Genomic DNA, 21,518 nt, shown 5'->3' with positions numbered 1-21,518 from the left:
AGCTGGTTTTAGAAATAATCCAATACATTTTGCATAATACTCTAGGAAGAGTGTTGAAAACATTGTGAGTTATATACACTGCTTTTTGCATGAATCTCAAACTTTTAATACCTATTTCCATTATATTTCTTTTTTCATAGCTTCTTTAATAAAAAAAAACAAAGTAACATTCATCCTTTGGTGTTATGTACATGCTTCTCACCTGGAATGAAACATTTTTGCAGTTAGTGAAAAACATTTCTGTAAATTGGAATGCTATTAATTAAATAAAGACATTGTTTTGTGTACCTGAGAAAATAATAAAAAAAGCTTGAGGGAAAAAGCAAACAAACTGAGGTTTAGTCTAAATTGGGATTACTTGGATCAGATTTTTATTTTTGGACAAATAAACATTTTGAATATTGCTATATTTAGCAAGGTCTGTATTTTACTTTTTGAAGATCTGCAAAAGACATAAGATCCTCTTAGGAGGTGGGGGGGGGACATGCTGTTAAAATTATGGCATGGTTATGCCATAAATTTAACATAGTCAGGCTTAAATATATAGCCTGTATTTTGTTAATATCTTAATATAACTTTTTAATAATATCACTAGTTCTAAATTGAAGAATGCGTTAGTTACATCTTTCAGTTAAATCAACTAAATACATTCGGGATCTCCATATTCGCTGATTTGGGTTTTTGCATTGACGGTCATGAAATTTTATGTCTTCAGGCTACTTGTGCTTAAAATATTACTGTGCTCATATGAATAGCCATGGTTCCTAAATGAATACATTTAGTGATAAACAAAAGGGCCAAGAAAGTGATGCTTTTGAATGGAAAATTGCAGATTATAGATAAACAAATTGAGAATGTATACAAGTTCACTTATCTAGGAAGCATGCTAAGTCAAGATGGTTGCTCCAAAACCGACACTAAATACCGAATTGCTAAGGCAACTGTGGCCCTACAAAAGTTAAAACCATTGTGGAGAGATAACAGAATAGCAATCACAACCAGACTAAGACTAATTGATACTTTGATGAATTCTATCCTCTTGTATGGTTGTGAGGCCTGGATGTTATTGAGGGAAGATGAGAGGAGACTCCTGTCTTTTGAAATGAAAACTTACAGAAGACGCCTGAGAATTCCCTATACTGCTCACGAAACCAATGAAAATGTTCGGAAACTGATTAATTTAATAGACGGGAAAAAAAGGGAAAATATTCTGACAGTCATCAAAAGAAGACAGATGAAATGGTTCAGACATGTGGAGAGGGCTAATGGCATTCCAAAGCAAACACTAGAAGGAATCGTTCCAGGATCAGGGGTTAGGGGCTGACCTCGATTAGAATGGACTGATAACATCAAAAAATGGGCAGGTTCCTCCCTTTCTCAACTGAAATCAAGAACAAGAGACCGAGATGATTGGAGGAGGATAACAAAGAACATCATCTACCAGCCATGAATGACCCAATGGTCCATTTTGGACTATGGGAAAGAAGAAGATAAACTTTAAGAAGGGCTTACATGTGCTTGTTAATAATGAAAGTATGATACATAAAGAAACAAATTAAGATCATAGAAGCAGTGCAAACTGATGAAATTCTTACTGCTGAATGCCCTGTTCATTTGGACCAAAAACCAGCAAAAGAAAAACTTACCTGTGAACATTGGTATGATTTCTGCTAAGGCCCTCATTCTTTACTACAGATTCAAGCAGCAATATCCAGTAGTATCTCTGATCTACTTTCATTGCTAGCAAAGGTTCTGGTTCCAGAAATTCAGGAGTGTTGTTCACTCTATAATGTAAAGATTACGGTGAGTCTGCTTCAGCTGAACATGAGGTTACTAATGCCTGCCCTGCATAACTCAAGAACCTCTTCATGGAGAAGACAGATAAACCTGAACAAGTTTTCAATGCTGATGAGACTGCATTATTCTGGAAGAAGATGCCTCAGCACACCTATGTAGCAGTCCAATAGAAGAAGACCAAAACTAGGAGTCTTGATGTCAGCCAATCCTGGTTCTCAAGTTTCTGAGCCCCCTACTACTGACAAATACTGAATCTTGTGGTGAGGACCTTGGTGCATACCTCGTTCTTAACTATGTAATAAAATTTTGAAACATTTTTTCAAAACTTGTCTTAAATGGTACTCATTATTGTAAAACATAAAACTTTTACAACACAATTTTCTGTTAATTGTAAAATAGTTGCATAAGCGTTCAGTATATGTAGAAAACATTTGCATCTGTTTGGGGGAGAGTATGGCTTTCGTGGAATTTCATGTTTTTGTGGAAGGTGTTCACATGTAATCCCTGTGAATATGGAGACCTGACTGTACAGTATTGGTATGGCAGGGAACCAGTTTAATGAATTTGTGTAAAAACAAATAAATCAGCCTGAACACTGCATCAACATCATATGATAGTGCTCGAGCACATGTAATGTATAAATTTCGGAGTAAAAGGAATGAGATGGTTGACATTTCTGTATTTGGATAGTGAATATCTGACATCATTGGTAATGACAATGATTAAATTAATCACCATCATATTTGCTATAGACCAGGGAGTTCCACAGATGATCTGGAAGACGTGCTGCCAAATTGGTACAATGATTACAGGTCGAGTGATTATTATGGGGACTTCAACTATGGAGATGTAGTCTGAAAGGAAAAAAGATCACATGTCGGAAAGGAAATGAATTTATAAACCTGCTGAGAGATAATTACTAAAGCAGCATTTGATTGTGGGGACTAGGGTTGGGAGAGTATTGGACCTGGTCATAGGATCAGAAGAGTTATCAAAAACCAAGGTGAGAATATTGCCTCCAATGTGTGAAAGTGAACTATGCAGTCTTGACTTGAGAGATGGTAAAACATGAGGAATATTCATGAAGAAGGGGGGGTACTTGTGGAATTACAAGGCAGGTGATTATGACATGCTTAGGGAAAACCCTAAGCATGTCATAATCACCTTTGTACCCTGGCATAAAACATTGCAGGATAAGGATGTTAGTAGTGCACGGGATATAGTTAAGGGTCATCTCGGAAGCAGTAATAAATTGTATACCTCGGGTAAGGAGGGACGGTTAATTGGGTAGGAGTGAGATGGATGAGTAATATCATTTAGCATGAGTTGCAGAAGACGAAAATGCTGTGGAAGGTATATAAAGAGGAAGGTGACCAGTAAACTCATGGACAGTACAAGGCTCAGGCAAGAAAGGTGACCTGCATAGCAAGGAAAGCAAAATCAGATTGAGAAGAATTTAGCCGAGTAGGCCAAAGGAAATCCCAAAGAGTTCTTTCGTTATATGGCAAGTAAGAGGGAAGAATGGCTGTGGAAGATTAACCTTAATGATTGATGGTCACGAGGAGACAGAAGCAGATAAAATAGTTACTGAGTGACTACTTTGCAAGGATATATCATCCTAGTGAGGTTACTGCTTTAACCTATGTAACAGACATTAATGTGTGAACAGAGGTGGATGAATTGGAGGTTCTTAGGATATTGCAGAATCTCAATGTAAATACAGCCATGGGATTAAATGGGATGTCATCTAGGGTTTTACAAGAATGTGCTAGGGAAAATTGCTGTTAAATTGTATATAAATGTTCTATATATCATATAACTATATAATGATGATATAGGAAATAACCTGAAAGGAAATATTCAGTTGTTTGCTGATGATGTGAAATTAAGTAGAGCACTAGTTAATGAAGGTGATGTGGAGAGCTTGCAGAACGATTTAAATACTACTTTCCATCATAACGTGATCCATATGAATGATGAATAACAGAAGGGATAATGTATAACATTTCTAACACCAGATTTAACATCAAACCTTCTACCTGTACTTCCTTCAATTCTGTGTGCTGTCTACATCTCAAATAAAGCTTAAGTATTGCTTGATATAATAACCCACTAGCACCATATAACTGTAGCGTTTTGAATATCTTTATTCTTAGCATCTTGTCATATTCAGATCTTTTCCAGATCTACAAAACTTAAACACAGATCTTTGTTATATTCCCAAGATTTCTCAACAATTTATCGTAAAATAAAATGAAAATCTTATTCTGACAACCTCTGTTTGGCCTGAATCCAAATCACTAAGCTTTCCTTCCACAATCCTTCTCAACTGTTTCTCAAGTATACTTGCATAAATCTTACCAGGAATACTCAGTAGAGGAATACGTCTGTAATTCTCACATTCAGTTTTATTTCCCTTTTTATATATGGATACTATGAGAGTTCTACTCCAGTCATCTGGAATTTGTCCCTCTGTCAAGGCCTTATGAAGTATGTAGTGCAGCCACCACAAGACTTTTATACCTCCATACATGAACATTTCTGGTCAAATACCATCTACTTCAGCTGCCTTTCCCCGTTTCAGGCTTTTGGTATGTTTTTCTCCTTCAAGTATGGATATGTATTCCTGATTGCATGCCTGTCGGTGTTTTTTTTACCATCGTGCTGTCACCGATCATTTCATTTAGCAATTTTTCGAAGTAATTACTCCATACTTCAAGGATATCTTTTTCACCAGTTTTCATGTCACCTTTATTATCTCTAATACTTTTTACAGCACTCTTTTCTCCATTTCTGAGCTGCTTCAACAATCTCCAGAATATTGTGCCACCTTCTTGTTATTTATTTTCTATGTTCTTACCAAAGTCCTATAGTCATCTGGAATTCAACTCTCTAGCCAGGCTTTCTGAATTATTTACTGCAGCCACTGTAAAACTTTTATGCCTCCATTCTTGAGCATTCTGGTTGAATATCATCATCTTCAGCCACCTTTCCACATTTCATGCTTTTAATGACTCTTTGTACTTCAAGTATTAATATGTATTCCAGATTATGTACCTGTTGAGTGTTTTTTTTTACCACTGTGCTTCACTGGCTTCACTGCTTGTTTCATTTAGCAATTTTTCGAAGTAATTACTTCGGTTATCCAGAATATCTTTATCCTCATTTGTCAAGTCACCTTTGTGATCTCCGATGCCTTTTGCAATACTCTTTCCTCCTTTTCTGAGATTTTTCAGTAGTCTCCAGTAGATTTTACTACCTTCCTGATATTTATTTTAATGTTCTTACTAAAGTCCTGCGATGACTTTTGTTTAGCTAATTTTACATGGGGTTTAGCTTTCTTACAAAAAGTTTCGTTGTCCAGTTTCCCATTCTGATATTTGACCACATCACTACTTGATATTGTCTGCCATTCAAGATTATCCACATATTTATTCTTGAATGCTATAGCTACTCCTCATTTTCTCTGATTGTTATTGCCTGAATATAACATTTTTAATTTGTCACTTGGAAAGATCTCACCAGTTTTTTTTTTTTTTTTTTTTTTTTTTTTGTTTGTTTCAGTCACTCCTATGTCATTCTGATCCTTATCCAGTTCTTCTGCTAGCTTCATTTCTTTGCTGTTGAGGCTTTTTATGTTGATAGTACCAATCTTGAACTCTGGTGATGTTGAGTTGGAATGCATTTTCAGATTTCTTCCAGTAGCTGTGTTTTTGCTATTCACCATGGTTCTCTGACGAAAAGAATGGGAGGCCTTGTTTAACTCAGCCACTCATCAGCTGGCATGAATTTATGTCATGTTGTGCCATCATTTTACACTATGATATAAGCCAATAAGAATACAGTTTGGTTAGCTAAATCCCAAATTGTCAGCCCATCGTTTTTCATTCTGTGTCCAGGTAGATACCTAACAGGATGCACCACTAGAAGGTGAGGATTGGACATTAGGTTAGGATCGCTGGTCAGTTCTCTGCAAGCCTTTAATGGCTATGTGGAGGTCTAGTCTCAGTTATATGAATTTGACTCTTAAGTGCTCCTGAGTGTTGAAGGGTGCAATCATGGGTAATAACAATAATATTATAAATAATAATAATAATTATTATTAAAAGAGACTTCCGGGGTGTCAGGGACTCATTGAAGGAAGCCAAACACTACTTGCATGTACAACATTCAATGGTGATCCATTCTAATCGTGCACCACACTATGAGAGAAAAATCTATATCCAACCCCTTTCTTGACATCATTCATTCTCGGCTTTTAAGGATGCCCTCTCATCCTTTCCCCACACTCATAAAATGAAAAATTCTATCAACTGAAATCCTGTACGGCCCTTTTTGAATTTAGTAAGTCTCAGTCATATCATTCCTGTTTCTCTTGTTTGCTACTGTGTCTGCAGTCTATAAATTCTCTATCTGTCTTCGTAATAAGTATTTCCCAGTCCTAATATCATTTTTAATAACATTACTCTCCTTTACTCGCTCTCCAATTCATCAGAATCACCCCAAAAACAAGACCAGACCTGTACACAATAATCCAAGTGAGGTCTTATCAATGCCTTGTAAAGAAGCAAAATGACATCCTTATCTTTATGTGTCAAAGTTAGTTTCAGCATTGCAATTATTCTCTGAGTTGTATTTGTAATCCATGCTATATGGTCCTTGAACTTCAACTTCTATCTACTAAAACTCCAAGATCCCTAGCCCAGCAATATATGACATTGGATATCTAATTTCACCCAGGTGCATGACTTGACATTTACTAACATTGAACTGATAGCCATTTTTCCATGCCAGCAATTCCAGCCTCTTCAAATCATTCTACATGTACTGCATATCAGCTGCATTCCTGATTATCCTGCCTATCTTTGCATCATCATCGGCATATAGCTGTATGTTTCCTTTCAAATCCTTCCCAATAACATTAATGTACAGATTGAATAACGGTTGACCAAGGACTGATCCTTGTTCATGTTGGAGGTTTAATGGAATATTATTAGCACTGAGAAAGGATTAAAAATAATTTTAATATGTCCAGTATTTCGTCTCCGTCACACAGACCATCTTCAGGGATTATTACAAAAAAACTTTTTGTAACAACACACACACACACAACAAATATAATACAAGTGAGTGAAACTAAAGTCCTATCTAAGTGGTGTGCCCTCTATGGGCATTGCAGGTTGCCTAGGATGTAAGGAGGGATCTCTGATAATTAATGTTTCCCAAATTTTGGGAAGTTTAATGCAATTGTATTTGTTTAAATTTGATTGATTCCTGAGTGCAAGTGCAGATTCAAAGAATAGTTTTTCTTTTTTGAATTTACTATGGTGGAGCATGGTGGTTTTTTCCCAGGATATCCTGTGGGTTGTATCCAAAACATAGTCTACAAGGCCAGATTGACCATAATCGTGATTGCAGATGTATGACCTGTGTTCTTCTAACTGGTTGCTGATCTTCCTGTCTGTCTGAAGTAAGCCAGTTTACATGCACAAGGTACTCTACATATATACTCCAGGCACTGAGAGAGGAGAGAGAGCTGTCTTTGGTGGAACGGATAAGAGTAGCAAGTTTATGGTGGGGCTTAAAAGCTGTATGGAGGTTGTACTTTTTTAATGATCTGGCTATTTTTTTCTGATGTACCACGGACATAAGGTATGGTGATGACATTTCTGAAGAGATGGTTGGGGAATGGGGAAGGACTTGATTATTTTTTTAAAATTCTGTAGTCACTGTAGCCATTAGAAAGGGATGTGTTGTGTATATGTTTGAGTTTGGTTGAAAGGGCAGTTTCACTGGAACAGAGATTGTGGGTTCTATCGGTAAGAGTTTTAAAAATGCCATATTGCTGAGAGGAATGGTGGGAGAGTTTGTGAATGTATCTGCCTGTATGAGTAGGTTTTCTATATGCAGAGAAAGAAAGGTTACCATTAGGAAGGCATGTTACTAAGGTGTCTAGGAAGGGTAAACTATTGTTATTTTCATAATAAATTTAGTTTAATCCTTTATCCAAGTGTAAGCAAACAAAGTTTGCGTCTGAAGTATCTTCAGGACTGAGGCAACTCGGGGTAAAAGTGGACCAAGCTCTCATCACTCCTTGTCTCAGTATCTCCCATAATGCAAAGCACATCTCCTTGATGACATGTATAATGCTATGCATTAAGGGAAGGGCCACTACCCAGATCGGTTTTGACCTTTATTGAGGTCTCGTCAGTGGGAGCCAGACCCCGAAATAGTGGTACTAAGACAGAAGCAATGGAGAGGTCATATTTACCTATATGAGTTGCCAAAAGGTGTACCACCACATTATTAAAATACTCTGGATTTAGAGAAAGATGTTGGAAGTCCCCCCCCCCCACTTGATTAGACTATAATAAATTTAGTTTAATCCTTTATCCAAGCGTAAGCAAACAGAGTGTGCGCCTGAAGTATCTTCTTAGGTTAGGTTAGGGGGAAAAAACTTCCAATATTGTTATTTTTCTTTTCCGTTGTAAACTCGATTCTTGGATGTAGACTATTGAGGAGACGGAACAAGAAATTATTATTCCTATTAGGTAGGTATCTCTAATATTTTGCCTGTTCAGTGTATAATAAAGGTGACATAAAAATAAAAGATAAAGAAATTCTAGAAGTGAGTACTTTGAAAGATTGCTAAAAGAACAGTGAAGCACACCTAAGTTTTCAGCCAGTGGCTAAGAAGCTTCGGGTGCAATGTATTTATACTAGGAAATATTCAGCTAAAAATATCTGGTCATATTTGAAAATCTTTTATTATGAAATTAGTTTTATACATAATTTAGCTTTTATTGTGTGAAATGGTCTAATAAGATCAAATACATAGTGGAATGTTGTTACAGACATAGTGGATCATTTGTTGCAAAAAATTGCATTACCAAATTAAAAATGATGGGTGCAAAATGAGTAATCATAATGGTGGACTTGAATTATCCAAATATTGACTGGGTAGCAGTGAAATCTGAAATGGAATTTAATGAGCTGTTGGAAGACAACCTCAGGTAGCATAACAGAAGAAAATCTAGGTCAAAGAGTGTTCAGTGTGGTTAATGTCAGTGGGTGATTTTAGTTAAACCCACAACTATTCTACCTCTGGTTGGTGATAGTGATTATGTCATACTGATTGGGAAGTGGCCAAGTTTATATATGTTCCATCAGAAAAGGTTACATGCTTAACTACAAAGCACGAAATTATGACCAGCTGAGGTGTATGCTCAGTTCTTTGCCATAGTATTAGTTGTTGGATGAGAAGGATATCAACATTGCATAGGAAGCATTTAGCTACCTATGCACTGTTGATATCTAAGTATAAATAGGGTAGAAGTGAAATGGATGTGTAATCTTATTAAGCAAAAGATTCATAAGAAGATGGTTTGGAAAGAATACCATGTGCATGAAGATGATGTTCGTTTTGAAAATCATAAGCAGCAGGCCCGAAGAGTCACAACTGTTGTATGGAAAGCTAAATCTGAGTTTGAAAAGAAACTGACTCTTCAAGTTAAAGACAACCCACAAAGAATTCTATCATTATGCTGCAAGTAAAGGAAAGAATGAATGTGAAAAAATAGCTACTTAGTGTGGATGGTATTCTGGTAACAGATGCAGAAGAGATTGTTCAACTAATGAATGCCATTTTTCTTAAAGCTATCAACCTGGTGTATGCAGCATTGAGCTCACTGCTACCTCTTCACTGAATGAAGAAACTCTGATGTATGAAGAGGAAGCGTTAGACTTATGCACAAGCCGAATAACAATTCAGCAATACGGAGTGATGGGATATCAGCATGAATGCTAAGAGTGTTCAGCTGAACTGAACTTCCTTTGACCAGGCTATATAATTTGAGTTTCAGAATAGGGAAGATTCCATAGTAGTGGAAAGAATGTATGGTAATTCCATTGCACAAGGATGGTGCAAAGAGAGCTATATTCAACTAATGAGCTGTTAGTACCTCTAGAGCATAGGTTCCCAAACTTTTTTGGGCCACCGCCCACTTTGCAAGACATAAATTTTGTAACACCCCCCATAATATTAACTTATATAAAATTGGGTTTATTTTTGTACAAATCAATTAGAAAAGTGGTTTTATATATTTTATATGTATTTTAAAATGAAATATAACGAATATATTTGCTACTGTAAACATAACCTATTATACACACATATATACATGTTCTATTTTCTCATTGACATATTGACATCTATTTCTATCTGACATGGTAAATTTTCAAATGATTAAATAATTGAAATAGAAAATTGATAAAAAAAAAAAAAAAAGTGATCATGTTGAACAGGCATAAGATGAATTAAAATGCAATATTTAAATTTTAAATGATTATCTAATCGCAAAATCACGAAAATAATTAATATTTAAATATATATTATTAATTTCTTCTATAAAGAGCCACCGATCCCTAGACTTCCTGAATGCCCCCAAATGCTTCTGATCCCACTAGAGCCCCCCAGAAGGCTTCAGCGCCCACCGGGGGCAGTACTGCCCACTTTGGGAACCTCTGCTCTAGAGTGTTAGGAAAAATTTTGGGATAAGTTGACAGAAAATCTCTACTTTGCAATGAACAGCATGGGTTTACTAATGGATGGTCATGTGTTGAGCAGCTTGTTCACATTCTATGATAAAGTTACTGTTGAGTTCATCATCAAATTCCTGACACGTACCCTCAAGGGTCAAAGCTGTATAACTGAGAGGAGACCTCCACATAGCCTTTAAAGGAATGCGGAGAACCGACCAGGGCTTCTGACCTAATGTCCAATCCTTCACCTTCTCGTGGTGCACCCTGTTGGGTATCTACTTTGATACTGAACGAACGAGGATGGGCTGGAAATTTGGGATTTAGCTGACCAAATTGTATTCTTATTGGTTAAACCAAAATAAATAAATGATGGTACAACATGACAAAATTTCATGCCGGCTGGGTCGTCGCCCGGTAAAACAAGGCCCCCGTTGTTTTCGCCAGGGAACCAGGGCGAACAGCGAAAAGTCAGCTACTGGAACTAATCTGAAAACAAACCCCCAACTCAACATCACCAGAGTTAAAGATCGGTACTATCAACGTAAGAAGCCTGAATGGCAAAGAAATGGAGCTAGCTGAGGAATTAGATAAGATCGACATAATAGGGGTGACCGAAACAAAAAAGACCAAAACTGGTGAGATCTTTCTGAGCAATAAATACAAAATGTTATATTCAGGCAATGACAATCAAGGAAAAGAAGGAGTAGCCATTGTATTCAACACAATATACGAGGCTAATCTTCTTGAATGGCAGGCAGTCTCAAGTAGAGTGATGTGGGCAAATATCAGAATGGGGAATTGGACAATGAGATTTATTTGTGAATATAGTCCCACAGAAGGTTCTACTAAGGTAGAAGTGGAGGAATTTTTTGACACTTTAGAAAAAGCAACTGACACAATGAAAAAGGAAAAGTTGGTCCTTGTTGGGGATCTAAATAGCAGAGTAGGAAATGATTGTGAGACATACAAAAATATTTTGGGAAAATTTGGAGAAAAGAGCAAAGCTAATAATAATGGCAAATATCTGTTGGATTTCTGCTCAGGACATGTACTGGTTATTACTAACACCATGTTCCAACATAAAAATGTGCACAAATTCACATGGAGAGAAGAGGCTAGGAATAAGAAAAGTCTCATTGACTTTGTTATTGTTGATAGTGATGTTTTCTCCTTGGTGCAGGACACCAGAGTGTACAGAGGATTTGAAATTGGAAGTGATCACTATTTAGTCTTGAGCAGGATAAAATTGAATTTCATATTGAAAAGAATAACATGTAAGAAAGTTTTAAAGCAAATAAAAGTTGAGCAGCTCTCAGATGTGAACTGTAGACTAAAATACAGAAAGATTATTGAAAAGAAAATGAAAGAGTTTGAGAACAGGAATCAAACCTTGGAGATTCAGTGGCAAACTCTGAAGAAAACATTGATTGATTCTGCCAGAGAGGCATGTGGTGAGGTTGTGTGCAAGGATAAAAAAATCAGAACTCCCTGGTGGACACAGGAAGTTAAAGAGGCAGTGAAGGAAAAGAAGAAAGCATATCAAAAGTTCCTGGCAAATAAGTCAGCTTTTACTCTTACAGAATACAGAGACAAATGTAAGAAAGCTAAACAGTGTGTAAAGCTAGCTAGACAAAAGTCATGGGAGAACTTTGGCAAGAATATAGGAAATAAATATCAAGAAGGTGGCACAATATTATGGAGGTTATTGAAGAACCTTAGGAATGGAGGAAAGAGTGCTGTAAAAGGAGTTAGAGATGATAAAGGTGACATGAAAACAGGAGAAAAAGATATCCTTGAAGTATAGAGTAATTACTTTGAAAAACTGCTAAATGAAACAAGCAGTGATGACAGCACAGTGATAAAAAACACTGACCAGGCATGCAGTCAGGAATACATATCCATACTTGAAGTATAAAAAGCCATCAAAGGCTTGAAATGTGGAAAGCAGCAGGAGTAGATGATATTCGACCAGAAATGCTGAAGTATGGTGGTATAAGAGTCTTACAGTGGCTGCACTGCATAGTTCAGAAAACCTGGACAGAGGGGCGAATTCCCGATGATTGGGGTAGAGCTCTCATAGTACCCATATAAAAAAAGGGAAATAAAACTGAATGTGAGAATTACAGAGGTATTTCCCTACTGAGTGTTCCTGGCAAGATCTATGCAAGTATACTTGAGAAACGGTTGAGAAGAATTGTGGAAGAAAAGCTTGGTGAAGAACAAGCTGGATTCAGGCCAAATAGAGGCTGTCAGAATCAGATCTTCACTTTACGACAAATAGTCGAGAAAGCATGAGAATATAACAAAGATCTGTATTTAAGTTTTGTCGATTTGGAAAAGGCATATGACAAGGTGCCAAGAGAGAAGCTATTCAATACACTGCAGTTATATGGTGTCAATGGGGCATTATATCAATCAATACTTAGTCTTTATTTGAGTTGTAAGTCAGCAGTTAGAATTGAAGGAAGTACAGTAAGGTGGTTTAATGTTAAATCTGGTGTGAGACAAGGATGTACATTATGCCCTCTGTTATTCATTATCTATATGGATCATATTATGAAGGAAAGTGGTATTAAACATGATATCAAAATTGGAGATGTTAATGTCAGCTCTTTGCTTTATGCAGATGATGTTATACTTCTAAATAAATCCGCTACAAGTCGCAAGATTCTCTGACTAAATTGAATAGTTGTTGTAATAGATATGGTATGAAGGTCAGCAATAAAAAGACAAAGAATGAAAATAGGCAGAATCATTGAAAATGTCAACTGTGTTGTGAATGGAGAACCTGTGGAACAAGTAAAACATTTCAGCTACGTAGGCATGATTTTTACTGAAGATGGTAAATTAAATATAGAAATAGACAACAGAATCAGCAAAGCTGGTATGGTGGGAAGTCAATTGAATAAATTCATATGGAATAAGAGAGAAATTAGTAGGAACACTAAATTAGCTATATACAAGACAGTGTTCAAACCAGTTTTAACTTATGGATCTGAGAGCTGGGTCAGAAGTAAAACACTTGACCAAAGACTAGAGACCACAGATATGAGGGTCCTGAGAAAGATTAGAGGCGTGAACAGATGGCATTAATGGCAATATCATATTAAAAATGAGGATATTAGGAAAGAACTTGACATTGTCAGCATCCAGGAATGCATTAGCAGAGCTAATCTGCTGGTATGGTCACTTAAATTGAATGGGCGAAGAAAGATTAGCAAAACAAGTGTTCTCTACCAGGTGGCAGGAAAACGACCCAGAGGAAGACCAAGATATAGGTGGATTGATACAGTACAAAGTGCCTTAGACGATAGAAACATAAGATCTGATAATGATAATATTGGAGTCTTGACAAGTAACAAACTGATTTGGAGGAAAATTGTAGATAGGAAGTTAGTAATGATGTGATTTTTTTCATGTAGTACTATCACATCCTGTACACCCCTTGAGGGTACATGGCAGGAATTTGATGATGATGATGACCCTCAAGGGGTGTACAGGATATGATAGTACTACATGAAAAAAAATTACATCATTACTAACTTCCTATCTACAATTTTCCTTCAAATCAGTCAGTTACTTGTCAAGACTCCAATATTATCATTATCAGATCTTATGTTTCTATCGTCTAAGGCACTTTGTACTGTATCAATCCACCTATATCTTGGTCTTCCTCTGGGTCGTTTTCCTGCCACCTGGTATAGAACACTTGTTTTGCTAATCTTTCTTCGCCCATTCTGTTTAAGTGACCATATCACCTGAGATTAGCTCCGCTAATGCATTCCTTTATGCCAACAATGTCAGATTCTTTACTAATATCCTCGTTTTTAATATGATATTGCCATTGATGCCATTTGTTCACGCCCCTAATCTTTCTCAGGACTCTCAGATCCATAAGTTAATACTGGTTTGAACACCGTCTTGTATACAGCTAATTTAGTGTTCCGACTAATTTCTGTCCTATTCCATATGAATTGATTCAGTTGACCTCCCACCATACCAGCTTTGTTGATTCTGTTGTCTATTTCCATATTTAATTTACCATCTTCAGTAAAAATAGTGCCTAAGTAGCTGAAATGTTTTACTTGTTCCACAGGTTCTCCATTCACAACACAGTTGACATTTTCAACAATTCTACCTATTTTCATTGTCTTTGTCTTTTTATTGCTGACCTTCATACCATATCTATTACAACAGCTATTCAATTTAGTCAGAGAATCTTGCACACTTGTAGTGGATTTATTTAGAAGTATAACATCATCCGCATAAAGCAAAGAGCTGATATTAATATCCCCAATTCTGATATCATGTTTAATAACACTTTCCTTCATAATGTGATTCATATAGATAATGAATAACAGAGGGGATAATGTACATCCTTGTTGAATGTACATCTATTCAACATTAAACCATCTTCATGTACTTCCTTGAGTTCTAACTGCCGACTTACAACTCAAATACAGACTTAGTATTGCTTGATATAATGTCCCATTGACACCATATAACTGCAGCGTATTGAATAGCTTCTCTCTTGGCACCTTGTCATATGCCTTTTCCAGATCAACAAAACTTAAATACCGATCTTTGTTATATTCCCATGCTTTCTCAACTATTTGTCATAAAGTGAAGATCTGATCCTGACAGCCTCTATTGGCCTGAATCCAGCTTGTTCTTCACCAAGCTTTTCTTCCACAATTTTTCTCAACTGTTTCTCAAGTATACTTGCATAGATCTTGCCAGGAACACTCAGTAGGGAAATACGTCTGTAATTCTCACATTCAGTTTTATTTCCCTTTTTATATATGGGTACTATTAGAGCTCTACTCCAATCATCAGGAATTCATCCCTCTGTACAGGCTTTTTGAACTATGCAGTGCAGCCACTGCATAGTTCACCATACTTCAGCATTTCTGGTCGAATATCATCTACTCCTGCTGCCTTTCCACATTTCAAGCCTTTGATGACTTTTTTACTTCAAGTTTGGATATATATTGCTGACTGTATGCCTGTTGAATATTTTTTACCACTGTGCTATCACTGTTTGTTTCATTTAGCAATTTTTTTTGAAGTAATTACTCCATACTTCAAAGATATCTTTTTCCCCCTGTTTTTCATGTCACCTTTATCATCTCTAACTCCTTTTACAGCATTCTTTCCTCCATTTCTAAGCTTCTTCAACAACCTCCAGAATATCTTACCACCTTCTTGATATTTATTTTCTATGTTCTTGCCAAAGTTCTCCTATGTCTTTTGTTTAGCTAGTTTTACACAGTGTTTTGCTTTCTTACATTTGTCTCTGTATTCTCTAAGAGCACAAGCTGACTTATTTGCCAGTCACTTTTGATATGCTTTCTTCTTTTCCTTCACTGCCTCTTTAACTTCCTGTGTCTACCAGGGAGTTCTGATTTTTCTATTCTTGCAGACAACCGCACCACATGCCTCTCTGGCTGAATCAATCAGGGATTTCTTCAAGGCTTGCCGCTGAATCTCCAAGTTTTGGTTACTGTTTTCAAACCTTTTTCATTTTTTTCAATAATTTTTGTGTATTTTAGTCTTCAGTTCACATCTGAGAGCTGCTCAACTTTTATTCGCTTTAAAACTTTCTTATATGTTATTCTTTTCAATATGAAGTTTAATATTATCCTGCTCAAGACTAAATAGTGATCACTTCCAATTTCAAATCCTCTGTACACTCTGGTGTCCTGCACCAGGGAGAAAACATCACTATTAACAATAACCTAACTAGTCAATGAGACTTTTCTTATTCCTTGCCTCTTCTCTCCATGTGAATTTGTGCACATTTTTATGTTGGAACATGGTTTTAGTAATAACCAGTCCATGTTCTGAGCAGAAATCCAACAGATATTTGCCATTATTATTAGCTTTGTTCTTTTCTCCAAATTTTCCCAAAATATTTTTCTATGTCTGACAATCATTTCCTACTCTGCTATTTAGATCCCCAACAAGGACCAACTTTTTCTTTTTCATTGTGTCAGTTGGTTTTTTTAAAGCATCAAAAAATTCCTTCACTTCTACCTTAGTAGAACCTTCTGTGGGACCATCGGCACAAATAAATCTCATTGTCCAATTCCCCATTCTGATATTTGCCCACATCACTCTACTTGAGACTGCCTGCCATTCGAGAAGATTAGCCTCGTATATTGTGTTGAATACTATGGCTACTCCTTTTCCTTGATTGTCATTGCCTGAATATGACATTTTGTATTTATTGCTCAGAAACAGCTCACCAGTTTTTATCTTTTTTTTTTCAATCACCCCTATTATGTCAATCTGGTACTTATCTAATTCCTCAGCTAGCTCCATTTCTTTGCCATTCAGGCTTCTTATGTTGATAGTACCGATCTTTAACTCTGGTGATGTTGAGTTAGATATGGGAAATTGATATACCTTACTACTTTTCGATTTTGCTAAAGCTTTTCACAGAATACAGCATAGACCATTGCATAAATTGGAGAATATGGGTTCAGATTATAAAATATTAGTACGAATAAGAGGATGGATAGATATCAAAAATTGGTATATGAGGGGATGAGCCTGTAAAATTTAAGGTAAACAGTGGTGAATCACTTTGTGTATAGATTGTTATTCAATCTATACATTTAATGCCATTGGGAAAGGAGACAGGAAATATGCAGCTATTTGCTGATGCACAGATTAGAGTAGTCTGCAATGCAGCTTGCAGAATGATTGAATAGGCTGGAATTGTGGGCATGTGAAAATGGTTGTCAATTTAATGTTAGTAAATATAAAATCATGCTCTTTGATGTTATTTTGGAGAGAATATGCTAGAAGAAAGTGATCAGGTGGGGGATCTTGGAGTTTCAGTAGATATTGAAATTCAAGGACCATATTACAAAATTTTTGAATACAGTTCAAAGAATAATTGCAATGCTGAAACTGCCATTGACAAGCAAGAATGAAGAAGTCCTTTTGTCTCTTTACAAAGTCTTAGAGTCTCAGTTGTACTGTTGTGCATAGGTCTAGTCTTATGGCTTCCATGGTGATTCTAGTACAACTGAGACTTTAAGACTTTGTAAAGAGACAAAAGGACTTCCTCATTCTTGCTTGTCAATGGCAGTTTCAGCATTACAATTATTCTTTGAATTGTATTCAGAATTTTCGTAATATGGTCCTTGAATTTCAATATCTGAGAGAGATTGCAGAAAAGCATCAAAAATGATATCAGGATTGTTGAACATATTATGAAGACAGATGAGAATTTGTGGACTGCAGCCATTAGGAAACAAGAAAGAGGAGTGGCATGATTGAGACTTACTAACTTCTGAAATGATCATATAGGATATCAGTAGATGGAATTATTCATTTTATGGAGGATCGGGAAAGGATGAGAGGGCATCCTAGGAAGTTGAGAATTAATGCCATCAAAAAGGAATGAGATGTAGATTGTTTGTAGCTGAACTCATCAAACCTTTACTTACAACATCAAACTCTATGATAAAAAAATATGGACGACCTATTCCAGAAAATAAATAATGTTACTTTATCCCAGGAAGCCGTCCTCACCTCGTTGAATGTAACTTCATTATACACTAACGTAGATGTTCCCAGAACATTAGACATCGTACACACTACTCACAGAGGACCACACTCTGCACGCATGCACTAAATTAACACCCAATGACATCATAAACCTGATCAAGCTCATAATATCAGCTAACTTCTTTAAGTTCAACAACAACATATATGTTCAAATTTTCAGTCTCCCTATGGGCCAAAATATCAGTGGACAACTAGCGGAATTATTCCTGGCATATATAGAATCATTCCTCCCCCCCCCCTTGGTATCACCTTTTATGGCAGATACATGGACGACATTCTATGCATTGGAAAACCTACACACATCACCACCTTACAAACATTCCTTAACAATTACAGACTAAAATTCACCATGGAAACTGAACAGAACAAATCCATCAATTTCTTAAACCTGACATTAATCAGAACTAACAACAAAATAGCCATGGAAATATACCACAAACCCACACATATCGGAAACTACCTCCATTTCAGTTCCAAAAATTGGTTCCACGAACCAAAAATTAGCAACTCTCCTAAAACCCACTAAATCTCTCACACACAAAGAAATGCTAGAACACCACAATGTAGTCTACAAATTTCCTTGCCAAAAAAGACTGTGATATCACCCACACAGGTTCTACCATCAGGTCTTTATGGGCTAGACTACAAGAACACTTCCGTGACTGTAACATCCCTATTCCAGAACATTTAAACAAAAAAAAACGTAACATCAAAAAGAAAAAGAAAATACAGAGTACAGGGAAGAGAAATAGCAGTTCACGCCCTTGAACAGAAACATACCCCGCAAATCAACAAGGCCATAATAATAGCCAAACAAGACAATGAAACAATAGCCATAAAATGTGATGAAAACTCAACCAACGTCCACTGACCCTACCTACTTTCCGAGTGTTGGAAGCTCCACAACATAAAAATTAGGTCATGACTCCAACCAATAAGCAAAAACAAAAGTCCTAAGGCAGATACCCGACATGACATAGCCCTACACTTTTCCCAAAATGTTCCGATGACGATACACAATTGAAATGGCTCGCATCCTGTTAGCGCTCTCCCCCGGCTCTGTTTCCTATAAATCCCTTCCTTTTCCCAAAGAAGTACCCTTAAATATAATAATATATATATATATATATATGTATATATATTATTTAAAAAAAAAACCCGGGTTTTCTAACGTAATCTTCCCACCTTGCCTCAAACACTCCTCACCCCATTTATCGGGAAGTATGGAGAACGAAACATCCAAACAAGGTATGTGCAAAACTTCTTCCTCTATTAGTCTGCATATATTTACCTCTACAATACTTATAATGCCCTAAAAAATTCTTGAGTAAAAAGCCAATGTATTTAAAATAAAGGACACTCCTAAACGGAAACAGGCTAAAATAGCTGTATAAATAATAGTTTTTTAAGAGGAGTAACATGGGAATTTTCCCAGAAATAATACTTGATATGTAGATTTTTCTTGGATTAGATTGCCATTGGAGGTGTTGAGCACAGGTAGTATGAATAAATTCAAGAATAGGTATGACATCTGGTGTGGGTAATATGTGGCCTCCATTGATGAGTTTCTCACCCGCTGCAGGACTTACTTAATAATAATAGTTTTATCAGTTATTGATTAATAATACTTAGAAAAGCCTCAAGATTATATTACTTAAAACTTTATGTATAATTTTATTATTATTATTATTTTTTTAAAGATAATTGAAAGCAGAATGCGCAATTACCGGAATGCAGATGTTAACATGGATGAAGCTATTACTGTCTCACAATTGGTAAGTTGAAATTTTGATTTTCCAGCTATATGTAAAAATGTAATGAAACCCTAAAATGATTTTCAAGCAAATAAATGGAGAAATTGTTTTAATACATTAACCTACAAGGTTATTAACCTCAAGCAATGCATTCCATTCCATGCTCCTACTCTCCATGCAAAAAACTTCTTATTCTTTTACTCACCAACTCCTTTTGCAACTTTCAGGGATGGCCTCTTGTCCCTGTTTCTTTCCCTTGTTCTACCTCATAAAAAATTTCCTCAGTGCTAATACAGTAATAACCCTTCAACAGCTTAAATGTTTCGATCATACCTCCTCCCCCCCTTTTTTTTTTTTTGACTTCTATCCATCAAATTCTGCATTCTGCATGCAGTCTGTCCTAATAACCAACATTGAACAGTCCTGACATCATTTTTGTTATCCATCTCTGCACCCTCTCCATTACTTCATCCCCTTCAAATCTTGATGACCAGATCTGAGCACAGAAATCCAATTGTGGTCTGATCAAATCTTTATACACCTGGTCCAGCAGACTTTTATCTTTCATGGTAAATGTTCTTCTCAACATTGCCCCAAATCTCTGAGATGTCTTTGTAACCTTTGCTGTATGTCCTCAGTCTGTGTATCCTAAATTAAAAAAAAAAAACTGACATGCCTTTGCCCACCCTTCCAGCTTATTCAAATCCTCTTGAAGAGCCAAAACATCTGCTCTGTTACAAATAACCCTCCCAAGCTTCACATCATCTGCAAATAACTGAACATCTCCCTGTACGCCTGTAACAATATCATTGATGTAAAGATTGAACAGCACTGGTCCCAGGACTGAACCCTGTGGAGCTCCACTCATACCCTTCCTACTCACTGATACCGTTCCCCCATATACTACTCTGATATCTATCAGAGAAGTCGCTAATCTGATATACAAACCCATATGATGCAACTTAAAAATCAGCTTGTCATGTGGCACCCTGTCAAATGCCTTGGAAAAAATTCAAAAAAATGACTGTATGCCTCACCTTCATCCCCTGCTCTTGTTATTCTGTTGTAAAAGGTAACCAGATTACTAAAACAAGAGCACTCATTAACAAATCCATGCTGGCCTCCATAAATAATATTACCCCTTATCTGTGCAATTCTATGAGTTCTTATCCATTTCTCCAAAATCTTATCAACTACAGAGAAATACAGATTTATAGTTTGATACCTCCATTCTCTCGCCACCCTTATGCAATTGTACTATCTTACCTTCCTTCCACTCTCTAGGAACCTGCACCATTGCAACACTTTCATTAAGCAGGCAAGTTAACGGCACAGTCATTTCCATAGCACATTCCCTTAAAACGTGAAATTCAATCTTGTCCCCTTGCCTTATTAACATTTAGTGAAATTGGTATTCAGAATACATCCTTTTTATTCTTGCCCTTCTGCAGTCAAATGCAATCCATTTGTTGCATACATCTCACTTCTATCCTCAAGCATTCTCCATGCATTCACATATTCTAGACCCCCTTTTCTCACTATTCTCACTATCATCTCATTCGTGATCACTGCTCTTCTCCTCCGGTCTGTATAATCATACCAGGGCAACAGGCTTATTATCTTTCCTCAGACACATTTCTTCTGCACTATATCTAACATCACTCTCAAATCTCATGCTACACGATTGATGCTACCTCTCAGGTCATTTATCCCAAATATTATCATCTCCTCCACACATTAGCTTCTCTTCATTGCCGTTGTCACACTCTCTCTCTCTCTCTGTTTCCACCAGGCAAGCACTCCTCTGGCACTCTACTCTGCACACCCTGAATCATCGAATTTCCA

At 36.5% G+C, this 21,518-nt stretch overlaps 1 protein-coding gene across 1 annotated transcript in view; it reads left to right on the top strand.

Moving 5' to 3' along the window:
- cmet (CENP-meta) overlaps positions 1–21,518 on the top strand; it is a 370,306-nt gene that overhangs the window by 82,082 nt on the left and 266,706 nt on the right. Inside the window, exon 8 of the mRNA XM_090393925.1 lies at positions 19,620–19,694. Within this exon, the coding sequence (XP_090250051.1) occupies positions 19,620–19,694 (75 nt within the window). The remainder of the gene's footprint in view (positions 1–19,619; positions 19,695–21,518) is intronic.

The sequence above is a fragment of the Typopeltis vanoorti genome, chromosome 6 (assembly GCF_054136105.1).
Source record: "Typopeltis vanoorti isolate ZY-2024b chromosome 6, IOZ_Tvanoo_1.0, whole genome shotgun sequence".
Classification (NCBI taxonomy): Eukaryota; Metazoa; Arthropoda; class Arachnida; order Uropygi; family Thelyphonidae; genus Typopeltis; species Typopeltis vanoorti.
This window is presented reverse-complemented; position numbering and strand designations above follow the sequence as displayed.